Source organism: Cryptotermes secundus, unplaced genomic scaffold (genome assembly GCF_002891405.2).
Source record: "Cryptotermes secundus unplaced genomic scaffold, Csec_1.0 scaffold186, whole genome shotgun sequence".
Lineage (NCBI taxonomy): Eukaryota > Metazoa > Arthropoda > Insecta > Blattodea > Kalotermitidae > Cryptotermes > Cryptotermes secundus.
Window position 1 is genome coordinate 2,373,110 of NW_019727393.1, and position 20,671 is coordinate 2,393,780.

At 37.7% G+C, this 20,671-nt stretch overlaps 1 protein-coding gene across 2 annotated transcripts in view; it reads right to left on the bottom strand.

The window, feature by feature from the left end:
• LOC111864661 (vacuolar protein sorting-associated protein 54) overlaps nucleotides 1–20,671 on the bottom strand; it is a 134,754-nt gene that overhangs the window by 13,592 nt on the left and 100,491 nt on the right. For both annotated transcript variants that reach the window (XM_023852061.1, XM_023852060.2), the window contains exons 2-14: nucleotides 17,353–17,659; nucleotides 15,736–15,858; nucleotides 12,951–13,053; nucleotides 12,024–12,211; nucleotides 10,539–10,681; nucleotides 10,314–10,413; nucleotides 9,083–9,225; nucleotides 8,576–8,702; nucleotides 7,605–7,712; nucleotides 6,102–6,257; nucleotides 3,983–4,098; nucleotides 1,936–2,158; nucleotides 502–645 (exon numbers count right to left, since the gene is read on the bottom strand). In XM_023852061.1, coding sequence (XP_023707829.1) covers nucleotides 502–645; nucleotides 1,936–2,158; nucleotides 3,983–4,098; nucleotides 6,102–6,257; nucleotides 7,605–7,712; nucleotides 8,576–8,702; nucleotides 9,083–9,225; nucleotides 10,314–10,413; nucleotides 10,539–10,681; nucleotides 12,024–12,211; nucleotides 12,951–13,053; nucleotides 15,736–15,858; nucleotides 17,353–17,659 — 1,981 coding nt within the window. The remainder of the gene's footprint in view (nucleotides 1–501; nucleotides 646–1,935; nucleotides 2,159–3,982; nucleotides 4,099–6,101; nucleotides 6,258–7,604; nucleotides 7,713–8,575; nucleotides 8,703–9,082; nucleotides 9,226–10,313; nucleotides 10,414–10,538; nucleotides 10,682–12,023; nucleotides 12,212–12,950; nucleotides 13,054–15,735; nucleotides 15,859–17,352; nucleotides 17,660–20,671) is intronic.

The window sequence follows — 20,671 nt, forward strand, 5'->3', positions numbered from 1 at the left end:
CGCTCTCCAGTAACATGGAAAGAGCATACACTTCTTCTTCACTGACACTAGGATGACCTGGCCGACGCATGTCTGCCACATTCTGGCGTCCTTCATTGAAGGCTTTTACCCACCCTGCCACTGTTCTGTAAGGCAATGCAGATTCCCCGCAAGCCTCTTGAACACCTTGATGACACTGTCGTGCTGTACGGCCTCTGGCATATTCAATCTTTATCCAACTCCATTGTTCCTGTTTCAAAAACATCGTGACAACACTACATTCGACTGCCAGGTAACATGAGACTCTGTTCTTCTCGTCACTGCGCATGTGCGTGATGTGGGAAGTGAGAGTCCATTTGCTCTGAGGTAAGGTAGGTATGTAACTAACATGTAGTATAAGCAACATTATTTGGTTTCATTGCATGGCATCTCCACAGCAGTGTTGCCACTATTAAAGTTCCAACCCTCGTACATCACTGTGCTATATAATAAATAAAAGGGATATATAAAAATATCACAAACCTGAACTTTGAAAACAGATCTAAGGGCTGTACTGGTTTTGCCGCTGACTTTCTCACATTGCTCTGTGAAGTCATCAATCACATGGGCAAGATCGCAAATCTGGGATGCGGCTGCCTTATCCACCAACCAATATGAGCTATGTGACTGCAGAACAAAAATAATATAATAATGCCATTAGCAACAGTCATTCAGAGTAAATAAACATTACATTAACCTGAGAGTGGAAATACAATTTAATGTTTCCCACTTCAGGGTTTTCCTTTATTTGACATTATATGCCTATAGTCTCAGTTATATTATCTCCAGGCGAAGTTCCTTCAGTTTAAGGATATCCTTGGTTTAGTGAGGAAATGAAATATCCTCTGGAGAAACATTAAATGGTGTTTTTACTGTACTTATTACAATCAGATGAAACATCAGAACTGAGAAGTTACTGATAGCGGAGCTATACCATAATCTAACATCTGCTCAATTATATGTTTATTCCTGACATATTTTTTGTCTAATACCATTAATATGGTTGATTCTTATTCTACAGTTTATTTAACAATGTCTTTTTAACTGCACTTATTATGTAATTTGTAACCAATAAATTAGAAAGATGCTGAAGTGGCTGTGGTCTATTTTAAGGTGCCATTCCAGCATCTCTATGTAGAAGCAGAGGAAAACTATTCTCACGGTGTTGTCGCTTGCAGATTTCTTATACTTTTTCTTCTACCCTGAAGATGGGGGCGATACGTTCCTCCGAAACGTCGGTTAACACCACATATACACGGTGCCAAATCCCAGAAGACTGCTTTCTTCATAGTCACCGCTGTGAAAGCCTCAAATCTTATATATAACACTTGTTAAGTTATCTGGTCTCCAGGCCAAAGTTCAAACCAGGGAAGTTCTAAATATGCAGCATAAATTATAACTCATTATCATGATCATCTCCTGCTGCTCCTATCAGAATACAGTGCTGATGTGAATTTTTTTTTTTCATTTTGTTCTGTTGTTTGCCGACCTCTTCCCTTCTCTCTCCAGGTCTTTCTTTTTTTGCCTATTTCCCCTTCTACAGATCTTCTCCATGTCTTCCTTGGTCTCGCACATCTTTGTGCTCCCTGCGGATACCAATCTAGTACTGCTTTCTCTACTGATCCTTCTGGTTCTCTTAAGGTGTGGTTCATTATCCCATACCTCACACTGGAAATAAACATGGTTCTTTCCTACTCATATGCGGGGGGTGGGGGGAAGACCACACAGTAATTTTTCGTCTACATGCTAGGTTGGCTAGATGCCTAAAGCCAGTCCACAGCTTAAAAATATTTAAAATTCCATCTTGCTGTATTCTGTAACTAGGAAACACACATGACTAACATACAATTACAATAATGCACCCACCTTCACCTCTGCATATGCAACAACATAGATAAACAGAAGTGAAATACATACTGCAGTATTTTGTGCTTGACTTTGCTTCTCTCCACTTCGAACCTGTATTTGGGAAGGGTTATTCTTATCTCGTTGCTCATTGGCTTGAGCATGTGATGGTGCTGATAACAGCTGAGCCACACGCTCATGAGCATAGTCACAGACAGATGTCAGTAAATTATGTAGCTTTCCTATGACACGTTCATGGTCCTCTGCAGACAGGAAAATGTCTGGTGGATCTAACCTGCAAGAACATTACAATAATATCAACAGAGATCTGATGTAGAGTTAAGAATGCCAATCTCATCAGTCAAAATGCTGTACCAAGAGTTTTTACGCTGGATCAGAATCCTCTGTGGGCAGGCCAATGTTACAATGTGAGATGATGAAGTCATAAAAATGTGAATGAATTAGTCACATTAACCTTTAATGTACGGACTTTAAATTGCCGGGAGTGCCCTGCGGCCGGTATTTAAATCACCCTGATTAATTAAATTTGCAAACTGTCAGAAAAAAATCCATATTTTCTGTTCTATGCAACATAGAAATAAAAACTAAAAACAACCTGAAAGACAATAAATTTTTCTACATGTACACAGAAGAGCAATTTTTACAAATGAAAATTAACTGATTATTTTGTCATGAATTGCAAAATATAATCTTTATTACCGTATTTACGCATGTATAGGCCGCACATTTTTTGCCAAAAATTCAAGAGGAAAACTGGGGTGCGGCTTATATTCGAAATATTCGAAATCACACTTCATTTAAAAAAATTATATTCATAATTAGTAATACAGGGTGTTCTACTCCTGAAATAATATTCCAAGAAAATTATTTTTTCTATAATTTGTCTGAAAATTGTGCCACGGCCTATACACGCATGCGGCCTATACACGCGTAAATACGGTATATATGTTATGAAATTCCAAAGGACTTACCCGTTGTTTTTTCTTCAGCCTTGAATCATGGTGATATTGTAAATATAATCAGACTATATACTCGTACAATAATATTTTGTTCAGACTGTATGCAAGTTTGAACTGCGTCACTTCACAGTTTACAATAACTCACACTCGATGCGTGTGTACTACTCGAAGCAGTCCAACATGCATAGCGCAACTCACGTCTCAAATCAGCCGAACACAAACAGCGCAACGTCACACTTTTTACAGTATTAAAGCGTGCTTCTGCACTTCTTATTCTGAGAACAAATACGTCTTAGTTTTCCTTTGGTTGGCCAGTGTTGTGAATGTTTCACCTCCAGTCGACTCAGTTGGGCCCCAGGTAACCTTGGCCTCCCCTGAGAAACGCCACTGACCGTGATATTCAGCTTTGAGACTTGGTGATCTTGTATATATCTAATCACTCTATATACAATAATATTACTGTAGGCGAGTTTGAACTACGTCACTTCACAGTTTCAGTTCACAGTCACTTCACTATGATAGTCACACTGACATGTGTGGCACTTCTCGAAACAGTCCACTTCACACAGAGCAAAATCACACTTTTTACAATAGAAGAGGGTGCTCCTGCTTTTCTTATTTAGCAAAACACACGACATCTTTGTTTCCCTTTGGTTGGCCAGTGTTGTGACTTTTTCAACTCCAGTCAACTCATTTGGGCCCCCTGATAAATTTGGCCTTCCCCCGAGAAACGCCACTGACCGTGATATTCGGCTTGTGCGATTGAAGAATCATCTTGGGGGAAGGGGGTTTCTAGGAAAATCGAATAAATTATGTTGATTGACAAAGCGACACACTCACCTCAACAAAAGTTGCATACATTTCAGAGATCCATTACTATATACACCATTTCAGCATAACAGATTAAGTGGTTGTGCCACTCCTATCCCAAAAGTCTGCATACATCCATCATGCAATTCTAGGAAATTATAGAGCATAATGTAGACATGCCCATATAGTACTTTGTGAAACTTGGTCAAATAGTTCAAACTATATGCATATGGCAAATTCTTCTCCTTAAGGAAGCTAAAATGACTGAACACTGGAAAATGTAAGTATGTCAGTCTTGCTGTGACTAATACTGGTAAGACCCTACTTACACAACAGGCACATGAATATGTGAAGGAACATCACTGCCGCTTGCCGAGTTTCCATTTGATTCATGGGTTTTCCCTGCACTTACATCTGCAGCTTGTCGCATGACATCATGAAGAGCCTAAAAACACATTCAGGTTGTTTACCTCACGTTCACATACATAAGGATAAACTGGAACTTAACTATAAACTAATGAATAAGAAATAGATCAATCTGACTAGCAAGTTAACACCTGCTGCAGCACAAGGTTCAATTTTTGATGTTCCTTCCTTTCTGCTAGCAGAACCAGGAACTCAACATCCACAATAAAAAAAGTTCATCAGTATACCTGGTACTCAGCCAACTGAATAAATCCTATGTTATCAAAATCTAAATACGTTATGTTTGAACATCCTTTCCTCTCCAAACTATCTGGTCCTAATTAGTTCTAACTCTGTGTTGCATATGCTGCGTCTCGTATAGTCTAGTGTAGTACAGTGATTTGTATTGAATTGAATTGAATTTATTTACATTCTATAAATCCTAAGCAGGTTAGTACCTTTGGATACAGAACATGTCAAAAGGTTACATACATAAGTACAGGCAATTTTAGCTTAAAAATTAATATAACTTAATTTTACATCATTCTCTATTTACATTGAAGTATCCATTAAACTGTTAAAATTATTTGTGGTTACAAGTTCTAAGCATTCAAGAAATTTAATCACCAATCCAAACCCTCTGTCTAGTCATTATAACATGATAATATATATATATATATGCAATGTAACATTTTCCACTATGAAACACCATCTCACCTTCTCTGTGCTGCAACATCAAAATTTTAAGGTTCTGTTCAGCAATTTCCATAAAACATAAATTGCACACATGCGCATGCACTCACATACAAAATGTAATTTTCTGAAATATGTATTCATCAATAAATCTTATTAACAATAATTCCAAAATTTTATGTTAATAATTTATAAAGGCAGTGGAGTTGTTTACTTTTAATTCTGTGCCACTGTTCTTTTACAAGGGGTGTTAATGAGAATTAATGTTAGGTGGGTCCCTTGTCACCACGGCATGGCGCATCCTCAGGTTGCGGATGGAGGAGACACCCTCCAGTTTTGGAGGTAAGATGTGAATATATTGAATAAGCAGTCATGGACAGCTGACAAAGGATAGCCCTCCAGCTTGGGGGTTGGGCGTGGGGCTAACAACTCCTTGCCATAAAAAATAAACTTGTTACGAAAATGAACACAAAGCCTCGGACCTGGACGGATTCCTTGGATAAACGACCTAAGTTAAAGAAAACGGATATGAGATCTGGCACTTGGAATGTTCAAAGTCTGTATAGGGCAGGTTCACTCAGGGCAGTGGCAGAAGAAATCTTAAAATACAACTTAGATTTAGCAGGAGTACACGAGGTCAGACGAGATGGAGGTGGCATGGAACCAGCAGGCGAATATACATTTTTCTATTAAAAGGGGAATGGAAATCATGAATGAGGTACAGATTTTTTCGTACATAAGAGAATTGTATCAGCAGTTAAGAGGGTAGAATTCGTTAGTGATAGGATATCATATATAATACTAAAAGGTCACTTTTGTGATATCATTGTTATAATGTTCACACCCAAAGAGAAGACAAAATTGATGACATAAAGTATAGATTCTATGAAGAACTAGAACATGTATTTGATAAATTCCCGAAGTACCCCATGAAAATTTTGTTAGGAGATTTCAATGCCAAAGTAGGGAGGGAAGCCATTTTCAAAAAAAAGATTGGGAATGAGAGTTTGCATGAAATTAGTAATGATAATGGAGTTAGAGTTGTAAACTTTGCCATATCAAAAAATCTTACTGTAAAAGTACAATGTTCCCACATCGTAACATTCATAAATTTACTTGGACACCTTTTGTGTGCTTAGTTATTTCTATATTTTCATATTAAGATACAAATTAAATGTATTTATTTAAAATTACAAAAGGGTTAACTTATAATGCCATGAGCTGCGAGGAAGTGTCACTCATAATGCCACATACAAAAGATATTCACAACAGGAAAGACGATTTTTCAAGGCAGCATATCAGTTAAGTTGTTTTTTAGTTAAAAATCTAAATCACAGCTCACTTACTCACTTTGACTCGATGTACAAGACACATCAATGTGGAAGTTGCATTCTCAAGCAGATGGAGCAAATCATGTAATTCGAGCACCTGTAACTGATCACCCAGTCCAGTTAGAGCCAGTTCTGAATCTCCCGTATCACTTGCTGCTATAACTTCTATCACCATCTGTTGAAAAGAATTCATACTATAAGCTATGCACAAGTAAAGTCAACTACACAAGTAAGTCTTTCATTCTATTCCAGCACACTCTGAATTTACAACATTTACGTGAGTATCTCTCTGGACAGAAATAATACCTAACTTCCTTTGATATAATACAATCACCTACTTCTACTGCAAACCAAATTCAAACTAAGCATCACAAACAGAAGTCTACAAAATCACTGCCACACCATCCCGCTGGGTTTTCATTAACTAAGCAAATATTAGCTACTCTAAAAGGGCAATGCTCAATAAGTTGGTTAGTTAATAAATTCAGAAGTGAAAAATATTGTCACGTGTTGGATGTTGGTAACGCGACAAATAACTTCACGCTCTTTTGGATCTAGCGAATTTATTGCACATTCGCTCTTACACTTACATAATTCACAATTTCACAATTACTGCCATCTGCAGTATTACAATTACTTCTCCTGCTGTAGTCATTGCCATTCACTCGATACAACTCAACAACTCGTGGCTGCTGGACTTCACCTCATCTCTTCGAAGGCTGGAAACCGACTGCTAATGCGCAACTGTACTCGGTGACTGCTAGACTTCCACTCTCTTCTGCCTGGCTTCAGAATCCACACTCGCTCACACTCCGCTCAGTCAGCCTCTTATACTGTTCCATTGCCCCGTGGTAACAGCAGTGTCACCATGGGGGGGGGGAGTGTTGACTGGCCTGTTACCGTAGCAGCAGCAGCAGCTCTTATGCTGTTATGTCACCGAGGGGGGGGGGTCTTTACCGAGCATTGCATAATGATGGAAGGAGTGGGATATATGTGACGTCATTCGCGGAAACGCAGAGTTCATATGACCCCTACTTCCTGTTGAGCCATCCATGTTACAATATGTTAAATGGACATACATGTAAACAAAGAGACAAGATACTCAATTTCTCTGCATTACATTGAATGATTAAAACTGCCATGTCACACAAGAATGCCTCAAAATGAGATTTGGTGTCTCTGGCTGGCACAAGAAGGTGAATTCTACCTATGTCACTATGCCCTAATCTTTTGTTCTACATTAATTATTTATAATAAACAGTAAAATAAGATATTCAAACAAGAATCATTATTACAGGAGGTGATTCTTGTAAAGCAAATATGAATGTCTGAAATATTTCCATTATTCTGCACATCAGTATTTATACTTCTGTGTTGATTACACAAAATAACCCTCAACAAAACAGAAAGTTTAATTAAAGAAAACAAACTGAGATCCTTCCCATTAAAGCATAAAAAACCTTTGGATCCCCTAAATGTTAATATTATTACCAGGATTTGCTATACATAAGAACACAATTACCTGCTTCATAACTGCTTTTATTGCTGTGAATGCTTCATCCTTGTACATGTCAATGAAATCGAAATGATTCTGACGCAACATCCCAAATATTATCGACACCAGCTTATCCTGAAAACCACATACAGAATTTACATAGAAATTCAACCCTTACTGCACATATAAAAGTGTCTGAACAACCTGACATCAGACACTGTACACAAATGCAGATCTGCAGAAAGGGAACAGAGTTTAAATCAGTGATTCCCAACCTTTAACATCTTGCATCCCACCTGCCATTTTGTCAAAAAGAATCATAGTCCCACCAGAGTAAAAATAACGCTTCTCTTTTCCAAAAAGTGTATTTCTACGATTATGCAGATTCTATTACTAGATCGGGGGCACGCGGTAGCGTAGTTAGTTGAGGCACTATGCTACACGCCGGAAGGTCACGGGATCAAATCCTGATGAGGTGGATTTTTTCAATTTACCTACTCCCCCCAGCCACAATATGGCCCTGGGGTAGACTCAGCCTCTAACAGAACTTAGTACCATGAATATTCCTGGGGGTAAAAGGCGGCTGGCGCATAAGGCTGACAACCTCACCACCATCTGTGAGGAGACTTTCTAGACAATGTGGGAGCCTCAACATCTCATAACCCTATGGGCCTCTATGGCCTGTTACAGGGATACTTTTACTTTAGTTACTTACTTAAGAGTACTAGATTACTCATTAATTTAAGTTTTTGATTTCAAGACTTCCCACCCAGCAGACCATCAAGTTTCAGTAGTGGGATATTTCTCACTGATTGAGAAACACTTACTTCAATAACTTTTCATTTTAAAACTACAAAACATACATGATGTAATATGAGCTTGCTTCAAATTCAATTTCCACATATTACCATTGTTTCTCACATTTTACTATGTGTCCAACAATTTTGTACATAGTTACAGAAACTAAAAGCTGCCATATGTTTCAGTAGGCTACCTACCCCATCCAATATCTGCTGATCTGAATCTAGTGGCCTATTGAGATCTGCTGTAGCATAGCGCTCAAACTCTGTGCTCAACATTTTATCTATCAGACGTTCCATCTCCAGTAGCTGAGAGCTCAGATGTCTGCATAACATATGAAAATACAGAAGAAAAAATACTGGTTACAGTATATAATAATGTTATACATAAGAATATAGATTGAGCATATTCTGGAACAGTGTGCTGAGAACAGTTGCACCTAAGGACAGAACAAAACACAATGAGAAACTTCATAATGTGCTCTAATTACATCATACTGTTAGCATAATTAATGATGAGATGGCTATGTAACATGCAAGTGGGAGATAAGAAATGCATAAAGAGTTTCAATCTCAACAGAAGAAACCACTTGGAAGACCTGGGACAAAGTTGGTAGATAATACTGAAGCATGCTATTCAGATAAATACATTTTCTTCTATATATTTTTGTAACTGGAAGATGTCTAAAAGTGACTCAGGTTTACCTGAAGCTGTGAACTCCTGCCAGCTCCTGCACTAGGATTTCTTGTGTTGTGGAGATGAGATCCAGAGCTGCTACATAGTCAGGTGTAGATAACAGTGATTGTATCATTGTTTGTGTTTGGTGCACTGTAGACATAAGTTTGATCTGAAAAGAATTGCAGAGTGCATAATAAGAATTCATATTCCGTATACCAGTGCTGTCCAATGTTCTTATGTACTCGGGCACAATTCACTGATGCCTATGGAGGTGCGGGCGCCACCNATGCCAGAAAAATATACCATGGGCGCCGCGTTGGACAGGGCTTCTGTATACAAATGAAATATTGCTCACATGAAAGTTATGTTGTACACTGTCTACTGTCTGGGGTATATTCTATACACAAAGTGTTTGTTTCAGAAAGTCCACGTTTCTGTAACGGACAGTAAGGGGACATGGAAAAGAAACAACATAAAACATAATATTCATATAATCAACCAACAATTGTCAAAATTTTAGAGAATCGTGGAATACTGCTTTAACTTCCTACACAAGAAATAACAGTCAGTTATGTGTAATACAAACAAGTGTCAATTGACAAATACCCTAGTGAAAATTACACGAGGAGGAGGAGGCTGAGGTGTGAATTGGAGTGAACAGATTCAGGATATGGTCCATTGTAGACTTCTTTGGTGGTGGTGTTTACGAACATTTTGGTTCCTTGAAATTTTTAGAACAATTTAATATTTGTAAGTTTTGAGGTTTTCACGGCGATGACTATGAAGAAAGTCGTCTTCTGGGTTTAGGCGCCGTGTATTCTTCGTTTTGGCTGACGTTTTGGAGGAACGTATCGCCTCCATCTTCAGAGCGGTTGAATGGCTTGGAATGCAGAGATAAGTAGCTCCGAAACGTCGGCCAAAACGAAGACTACACGGCGCCTAAACCCAGAAGACGACTTTCTTCAATTTAATAATTGTTTACTATGGAGTCATTTGCACATCATGAACAGGGATGAATAAAACTGTGCTTTTACATTTCTTTGTGATTTAGTACAAAAATCACAACGAATATGATAAAACTATTCCAGTATTACACATGTTACACAAGGATTTCTTCCTATTACATTTAGAAAAATGTTTTGAATCATATTTTTATTTTGTTATTGGAGAATTAAGATAATGCTTTTCTAGATCAGAATACAAATTTGATAATTATTAATATTTAGGATGAATATGCTTCTTTATTTCACAACTTACCTTATCATGCATTAAAAGATAGTTACGGCGCATTCTCTCCAACCTCAAAATATTCAGTGAGTCTCTTACTAATGAATTATCAATATGATGAATTTTATCTCTGCAATGTAAGAACGAAAATTTGAAAAAGTTATGAACACAACTTAACATTTACAAGAAACACTAAAATTATGAATGTTGATGTGATCATATTCATGAAGCTAGACCATTTTTTAATTTACTTACCTAAGTGCTTTGACAACAGTAACTGTTTGTGTTAACTGTTCCATAAGTGCATCATGTGAAGTCATTGCATGGAAGAAAGCCTCTGATTTCTGCGCAACTTGCTGAGCAATTTGTACTTCCACAATATCCAGGTAATGAGACAGCTGGAAGCAGAAAGAGAATAAATGGACTGAGACTATCATAAATACAAGAATTAATGAATGGATTTATGGATTACATTCTATAAGGTCTCATTACAGTTATCAGACCAATTAAATAAACAATAAATGATATGAACTCCATCCCAAGTGCAAACAATATATTATATGTCCTTGAGCTTGCTCTCCTTTACACTACATGTTTCGGCCTCAAACGGCCATCATCAGGTGTATACACTCACGTTGCTGTTACACTGCATTTAGTTTAAAATTTAAATTGTTTACTATGTGTAGTACTACTACACGTAGTAAAGAATAGCAGCAGCACGCACACAGTGAGCCTACACAGAATAACACCTGTACAGTGCTGGAAACAAGAACTAGTCGCTGCAGCACTATAGACATAGGGTGAGTAACCCTCACAATTTTAAATTTTAAAATTTAGAGAAAAATTTTAAAGGATTTTAAAATTAGATCTAAAGATTTTATAAGTGCTAACGTGTGTAACAAAAATAATCTATAAACCAGACAGGTATCAACGAAGTAGATGTTGATAATAACAACGAAAGGAACAATGTGTTTTTTAAACGTTAAATTTTAAACTAAGTGCAGTGTAACAGCAACGTGAGTGTATACACCTGATGATGGCCGTTTGAGGCCGAAACATGTAGTGTAAAGGAGAGCAAGCTCAAGGACATATAATATATTGTTTGCACTTGGGATGGAGTTCATATCATTTATTGTTTAGAGTGCAACAGGATGCTTAAATATAATACTGTAAATAAAAAATGTTAACCATTTACTAATCACTGGTGCAAGAGGCAACTTTCAACATATTCTCTTTCTAACTATATACATTTCTCAATGTCTCTGCCCTATCCCAAGACACACTATTGGAAAAGATTTTCTGAAAGTGATTTTGATTACTATCATTCGATTGCTCTGATATTTTCAAAAGATACAATTAAATTTCCAGTTTCAGAAACATGAAAAAGCAAGAGTATTACCTCTGGGATATGATGCCATGTAAACTGGTGGAATTTTACTGTCATTCTTCTAGAACATCAATGAGCTTCTACCAGACATCACAGCATTACATTCCAGGAGATACTAGACTTCATAGCCACCACCATAGCATAACACAATTTTTCTCTCAAAAATTTTTACCACTTGTTGAATGCACTGCAGTAAAGATTCCATAATTTGAAGGTAGAACGTCTGATAATATTCCAGAATAATTCCGAATTCCATTTGAATGTATCCCTCAATCCTAGTACAATTACAGGAATCAAAAGTGGGATTGAAATCTTGAGAATCTGAATGACACAATTACAACATTGGCACCTACCTTCTCCTGTAACAGTTTCTCTGAACGCTGTGAACTCCGAACACCATCATTTGAAACTGGTGACTGAGGATCTTTTGAGAATTGGTATACAGCTTTGAAAGTATCTACATGGCTGAGATCCAAATTTGCTTGCAGGAAGATTTTAGGGATACAACTAATATCAAACTGACCTCTCTCTGGGATCACAACTGCAAAGAAACGTCATATACGATAGCTTTAATACAAATATCATTCAATATAAATACAATATTAGTAACAATATAGCACATCCTAAATTCCTCTGTAATTGTCCATCTATCTTCTGTCAGCCTACAGACAGATGAGACACAACAAGAGACAGTCTTGTTAAACATGTGTACACAGAAGGATATGTGCGGTATCCGAACGCATTACACATAAAACAGAATTGTTCAAGTGTTTTGTGATATTAAAAATAAAGATAAAAGGTAATTTATTAGATTAGATGGAGACAAAGGCGAATGGTTCGCTGAATGCTTCCGCCACCATACAAAAGCAGAAAGAATCCTAAGGTACCCAGCTGACAAGAGGCTGAGTGCATCCCACAGCTTGTCTGGATGTTGTGGCGAAATGAAAAATCTCAGTCTGTCGAGAATATATGCCCATCAATCAGTCAAAATCCAGGCACTTTACTGACTGAGCTATCCAAACACACCACACAAATAGAAAGGTCTCATTAAAATCTGCAACTTTTATACAATTATAGGTTTTCACAGTGGTGACTGTTCATACTGTGGTCTTGTTGGCTTGTGAAGTCTTGTAGGCAGATATCATTGGTTTAAAGGGATGTACTCCTATGTTTTCAGGGTTGAAATGTTTAGGGCAAGGAATTGGTTGAGTGAAACAGGAAAGTTGCTAGGATCATACAGAAAAAATTCACTGGGATTAAAAGATGAATTTATGACTTACCTAATGATCTGGCTGCTTTCACTCTTGGAAAATGCTGCAACAGTTCATTGTGAGGGCTTTGTTTAGGTGTAACAGCATTCATTCGAACATGTTTATGGTATCTCTGTGAAAAGATAATCGTAATGAATTATATTCCACACTATCAGTATCATTACTATAAACACTTATGAACACATGCAAATGTGTAAAGAAACATATACCACTTACAATACAAGTGAAACACTTTGTAAAGAGCTTACATGGTAATTATTTACAATTCCATTGTTTAAATATCTTCAAATGAGTTTCAGATTTTAAAGGGTTATATAGTACTACACAGAGGGCATGCAGTAGTGTAGTTGGTTTAGGCATTATGCTACAAGCTGGAAGGTCTAGGATTCGAGTCTCAATGAGGTGGATCTTTTTTAAATTCACGCAATTCTTCTAGCCATACTATGTCCCTGGGGTTGACTCAGCCTCTAACAGAAATGAATACCAGAAATATTCCTGGGGGTAAAGGCAGCTGGCATATACAGCTGACAACCTTACCACCGTCTGCAAGCCAACCGTCTAGAGAAAATGTGGCAGCCTCGACATCTCACAACCCTATGGGCTTTCACGCCCTGTTACAGGGATAGCTTTACCTTTACCGTTATATAGTAATTTACAACAATCACAAGCAGAGATAATAACATAAGTACTGGAGCTGCTGAAATGCATTTACTGTGATCAGTGGCAGAAGTAAGTCTGCGAAATGAGAAGATGAGTGAACATATCAGAAAGAAATTATGAATTAACAGTATTACAGACATAATCCAAGGTTATGGAAATAAAAGATGGGAACATGTTGGATGAATGTCTGAAAAGTCTATTTTACTGAAGGTCTAGAATAACAGAAACAAATAAAACGGAATGTTGCTAGACACATAACAACATGGACTGACCAATGAGATTTAAATGCAGAATAAGCAACTGGTTCCAATCACTGAAGTTTATGATAACAATGATGGCAATACTACTTACTTGTTCACATCATCTGGAATGGCAACAGGCAATACATTGACTTAGGAGACAGAGAAAAAATGATAACATCTCTCGAGATATTCAGTAACATACATTCAACACTATAACTATAACTATTACAGCCACAGAAATCAATTAAATGAGGGAGTTATGTACATTTCCTTTTATATAATGATTTATAGTACAGAGTCTTCAAGAATATGTTGTGACACACTGCTAGGCATTGGCTTGATAAACATGTTCCAGCGAAGAGAGATTCTTGGTAAACGCTCATTGCTGGGTAATGCATACAACAGTACATGCTCAGATTGGTTGCTAGGTAATTATGTGGTAAAATGTCTCTACAGCAATAGAACTGCAGTTGCTATAACAGAGGAATTTCTAGGATATGGTGTTCTCAATGTGTTTTCCGTGCGTGGTCTATGCTGAAGGTTTACAGGTGACAATGAAGGTCACTTGCAGGCAGTCATAGCTGAGAAGCCGTGACTTGCACAGAGAATTCGAGGGACTAGAGATTCTTCAACAATGAGAGATTCATTATCAAGAAGGAACTCAATGTGTGAGCTATTTTAATCAGGTGAAACTGTAACAGACATCAAATAAAACCAATCATCAAATCTAGAACCTACAATTATAAGTCACACAAACCCCTTATACGTGACATTCCTACTATATCTGAAACACAAAGATTCTCATTTAAAATGATCAAGACTCTTTAAATGATAGCTACAAAGAAGAACAAAGCAATTTAAAATAAAATTACAGGATGATACTGGTGTGCATAGATATGCACGCAGCATGATATGACCCAGTTCTTCCTGACTTATCGGAAATCAAATGCAACTTTATCTTTATTTTCTTTATAACAGAAACCCACTTTAAGACACTTCTGATTTTACAAACTGCATCTCTGTAACGCTAGTGCAAACAAACACTTTGTTAATGATAAAATATCACACATCTCTTTAACCTTATCTTAAAAATAAAGACTACATAACAATTATTCATTTAGCATTTTACCACAATTTTTCTTCTCTCTCTCTCTCTGCTATGTTGCAGATATATTTCAGTTTATGGAACTATCAGTGAACACCCCAGCATAAAGTTTCATGTCAATTTCACTTCTGAATTTCTTTAGTCTGACTTCAAAATACCAGTCACATATAACTTTACAACTTACTCACACATAGTTTATAGCAGATGATGCTATCCTGGTACTGTCTTATTAATGGCAATTTTACTGCCACTTTCTCTAAACATGACAATGATCATCGCCATTGGCAAAACAGCAATTTTTTAAACCACAGCCTTCCTTAGAAGATTCTGCAAGACTGCATCCAGTTTTCACTCCTTTGCATTTCACAACAATATTTTTTTTTTTAGAACAAGGTCATCAGCCTTCTGTCCAACCCCCAACCTTAAGGACCAGGTGGCTGTATTTATGTCCTACCAGAGATAAAGTAGCCCAGTTACATCCCTGGGCAACACGTTCCCTTTTTGTCACCACCTACGACTCATGAGGCTACAGTGGAGGTGCTCTAACCCGCCTCCACACCGGAATTCCTAACATGAAATGTGCATAAAAAATTTAAATGCACCTCCTTTCTCTGTCATTAAATACAAGAGTTAACCTAAAATGTACTGGAAAAGAAGGCCAAATTCACTTACTTGTTTCTGTAATTTACAAATACAAAACCTAATTGGAATTATTCCACAAAATAATCATCAGTATATACATAACTTTCTAATCAAAGTTTATAGTAAAAATTTATGCAATACTCACTCTGGCAATCTTACGGAGATAAGATTCAAAATGAGCATGGCTGATATCAGGCAAATAATGTGCTTTTGGAATGTCAATCTTCTCAACAAAACTATCACCCCATGTCTTTGTGAAGAAATCCCTCTGAAACAGAAAAACGGGTTTTACTTTAAACCTAATGAATGTTTTCTTATTTAATGTGTTTTCATAAGAAATGCATTAACTTTCTGCTAGTGTGATGAAAGTCCAAATATCACTAAAGCTAAAGCCAACCACTGTAAATGATCCAGAGTCAGTTCATTTCCATCTGCCTCCAATTTTCACAACATGTTTGCTTAAGATTCACCTTAATTTTATCCTCCCATTTCATTTTTGGGCATCCACTGAAATTCTGCATGCGTTTCTTGTCACTCCCATCAAAGCACATCTTATATTCCACGATTTCACTACCCAAACAACAGTAAGTGATCTGCAGGAATCATGAAATTCTTCTGTATTTCAGCACTGTGTTGAAATTGTTTAACTTAACGTCCATGTATTTATCTTCCTTCAATATTGCAACAATTGTTTATTCACTACTTAATTTTAATTTTAGTTTAACATTATACACTTTGACACTAAATGTGATGGCCGTTTGGGGCCGAAACATGTAGCGTCAAAGTGTATAATGTTAAACTAAAATTAAAATTAAGTAGTGAATAAACAAGTGTTGCAATATTGACGGAATATAAATACATGGACGTTAAATGAAATTCTTCATTATATAACATTTCCATTCTCCAATTCCTGCATGTATATTAAACTCAAATATTTTCTGGAACAATTCTTTTGCTTTACTATAATTAATATGCTATAAAGTTTTAAGTGACTAAACAACTAGCATCACTGGATGCCACCACGGAGGGGAAAAACTAGGTATCTGGCTCCTCCCCATACAAGATCAAAAAAATAAAAACTTTACAAAGTAAATATGCCAAATAGTAATGACACAAACTGAAAGTATGTTCTCTAAAGATTAGTAAAAATAGTTTTAAACAGCTTAAATATAAGTCTGTAGGCAAATTTTATGGCCTCCCCCATCTCAGTAAAATTCCTGGGGGTTCCCATGGTAGCACACAACATAATTCAATTTCAAATTATGATTTCTCTCAAATTTCTCTTCAGCTGATGTTATATGGAAACGTGCGTATGAATACTTCTGGCACTTGTCTTCAAGAAATTCCTTTACATTTCAACGGCACACACACTGATTTTAGGAATAAAAAAACTGATATTTTCCCTCTTTTGTAATAAATAATGAGGAAGCAATTTCAATTCATTTTCAAGTACCATTTCTGAATTAACTTCGAGAGCAAACAGAATGGCTTCTACAGTCTACTTATAAATTTCTAGAAGACAAGCAGACCCACCTTAAAACTCAGTAACATTTGTATCAATGCAAAAAGCAACTTCAAGAAAATATAAAAGTTCCTTTCTCCTCCTGATCCACAAACATTCAAGGAATGATGCTGCACAAAGTTATTCTTTGTGCAAGAAACCTGGGACCTGGACAACCAGCATAAGCAAACATTTTCATATCTTACAGGCTACTACAGCAACTACTGTTCTTCTAACATCCTCATTTGTTAATAAGATTACCTGCTTGCCCCTGTTTGGATCATTGAGAAGTGCAGGGAGATTCTGTGCTGCAGAGTACAAAGACCATTGCTTTTCTACAGCTACAACATTAGGCTTCTCTGACATCTGATGGTTCATCAAGTTCCTGAGGTTGCCTCTTGTGGCTTTAATAGCATACTGGTGTGGGAAGACATGATGCTTGTACACATGATCCTCATAATCTTCATCACTCACGCCTTCAACAGGCAATGAGGAGCACACTCCATTGTACCCATAGCGACAAACATATGAACCTCCTTCTCTTGAGCAGTGCCTGTCACGAAGATGGCTGGCAGATGAGAAAAACGATTAGTTCTTGAGAGTTAAAAGTGAACAATTCAGCCCTTCTACATGTAAAGTATCTACCTTAAACAAAATATTTCTTGAATTTTTTAGAAGTTTTGGGGAATGTGGCAGTGTACACCAAAGGTAAAATTAATGGTGCTTAAATGTCTCCATCTTACTACAAATAATATAAAAACAGTAAATAAATAAGTAAAAATTTAGAAATTCATTATCACCAGGGCTGAAAGAATTTTTTGAAGGGCTACTTGCAGAAAACTAACCAAACTGTTCACCAGCTTAAAGATTCCGAAAAAAATTCTTAAGTATGCCTGCACACAAACACTTCAGCCATTGCATTGGCCAATTATTTTAAAACAACTGTCCTAACATAGGACACCGATTTTTGGCACTAGTAAATAAACTATTTTCATGGATTTTTATGAAATAAAATGCTATTTACAGAAACAATAACACTGCAATATTCTAAAAAAAAAATAAATGCTCCTCCATTCATTTTCATAAATATGTAAAAGGCTTTATGTTGGTACTGAAGTTAGTGAATTAAAATCTAAAAGAGATAACATTTAAAATCAAGTATATTGTGACATGTTGTGCAACAGAGAACCCCTCCCCCCCAGCAGTGATGTGGCAGGTGAGTCAGCGCTGTCCCCCCCCCCTCTGCACGGTGACGTAACGTGCAACGCAACTAGACGCGGGTAACACGGCGACATGGCACCGGTTCCTACTGTGACAAGGCACTCATTACGTAACAGGCAAGCATTGCGGCTATATAAGGGAACTGCACAGCCGCCGGAGAGTTAACGTGTAGCCGTCCCCAGAGACAGTGTGTGATAATCAGCGACAGTTTGTGATAACTGAGAATTAATTGGGAGTGTGTAACACAGTGACACTTGTATAGCTCCCATAGTCTGAATTGAGTGAATTGAGTGAGTGAATTGAATATTGTGAATAGGGTTATAAAGTGTGAAACCCCGCAACTTTGTTATAATTAATTGTAGCCGAGATTTGTTAGCCCCTGGGTGGTGAGCGGTTGTCCACGAGAGTTGAATGGCACAGAGCTTGGCCAGGGAGTGGAAGAGTTGAGATTTAAACTGACGTCCCTGGTCAGTGGTGATGGCCTGCGGGCAACCGAAGCAGGATATCCAGCCGGTCAGTAGGGCTTGTGCCACTGTGTCAGCTGTGATGTCTGGGATGGGGATGACTTCTGGCCAATGGGTGAAATGGTTGACTGCAGGGAGGCAGTATGTGTAGCCTCCTGACGTCAGAAGGGGTCCCACAAAGTCTATGTGGACATGAAGAAATCTGGCTGCCGGCAGTGTAAAGTCATCCAATGGAGTGACTGTGTGGCGGGAGACTTAGGAGCACTGGCAGGATTGGCAAGCACGTGCCCAGGTGCAGCAATCCTTCTGCATGCCTGGCTACATGAAACACTGTGCGACCAGTTTCACTGCTGCTTTGGTCTCTGGGTGCGACAGATCATGGATGATTGGAACGATGCAAACCGTAGAGGAGCTGCAATGTACGGCCGAAGTTTCCCGGTAAAGGTATTGCACATCATCGCTGTCCTCGGATGTGGCCAATGTGTAGTAGGATGGTGGCGCAGTGATGGACTTGACACGGGAGACAGTGTCGGCAACAACGTTGTCCTGTCCAGAGATGTGTCGGATGTCAGTCGTGAATTGTGCTATGAAATCCAGGTGGTTGAATTGTCTTGGTGAGCATTTGTCCCTTTTCTGCTGGAAGGCATAGGAGATGGGTTTGTGGGTCACCAATGTGGGATGTAATTATATGAAGAGACAACCACTTGTTGAACTGTCCTATAATATTTATTACAGTTGCACAGTATACATAGACAAACTTGCGTTTGAAGAATTGAAGAATAATAACAACAATAGTGAACTCCTTGAAAACTGAACTAGAATTGTAGAACTGTAGAAATCTAGAAATGTATACTTCCAAGTCCAAGTCACATTGCGACTGACAGTCAGTCAGTCAGTCTGTCTGTCTTTGTGTTGATTTTTTTTTCCTCCCTTATATGAAAGTTACTGTCCTGTCCATTTGGGGCGCCCTCTCTGACAATAAGACGGGTCTGCCCTTTGTATATGATGCTGGCCCTTGCCAGTTCAGTCTTTCTCGGGTCTGAGTCCCTTGGGACTTGCAACAACATTTTACTGTCTCAGATTTGAGACTTCCTTTTTCGTCACCTCCTACGACTTGCAGGGTCACGGTGAAGGTATTCGACACCGCCTCCACACGGGGGTGTAAACTTCCACTCAATGTATCTTCTGATATAACCTACAGTCGGACATACAGAAAACATGTCACTGTCCGCATTGTTGTAGACGTTGCCTAGCAACCGCTGTTTACTCACCATTGCTAAGCAATGATATTTGCGTTGTCACATTTGCTTGAATGTGGGCAGTTCCCACAGGTGCTTATGATTTGTTAATATAAATAACTTTGATCTTTTCACCCCGTCAGCTTCTAAAATCAACTTACCTCAAGCAAACAGACTTCTGGATTTTTCAAGTCATGATATTCCACAAAAAATTTAGGGTATTTAACGATGTCCAGTTTTGGCATTAATGTTCACTGTTACAATATGGCTGCTTCAGAGCCCAATCTATGTTAACATATTTAATTATAGCAATTACAAATTTTATAGTGACAATATCCAATGTACCCTTCAGTACATGAAACTCAGAATGATGAGAATCACTGATTTCTCTGAGACACACAGCAACTGTGATGGCACAGAATATCATCTTAATGCTTGAATCTAACACCAAGAGAGACATATCAACACAAATGTATCATGTCATTGTAACTGTTTATATTAGTTCATCTGATATTGCCCTCAGATCACCTAATAAATGAACTAACTTTATATAGTCTTCTTTGAGATATGACTAGTCAAGAAATTCTCTCCAATTTGTGGAAACTAAAATTTATTCTCATGTTCATAAGAGACAACAAATTGTTTACATTCTCATCC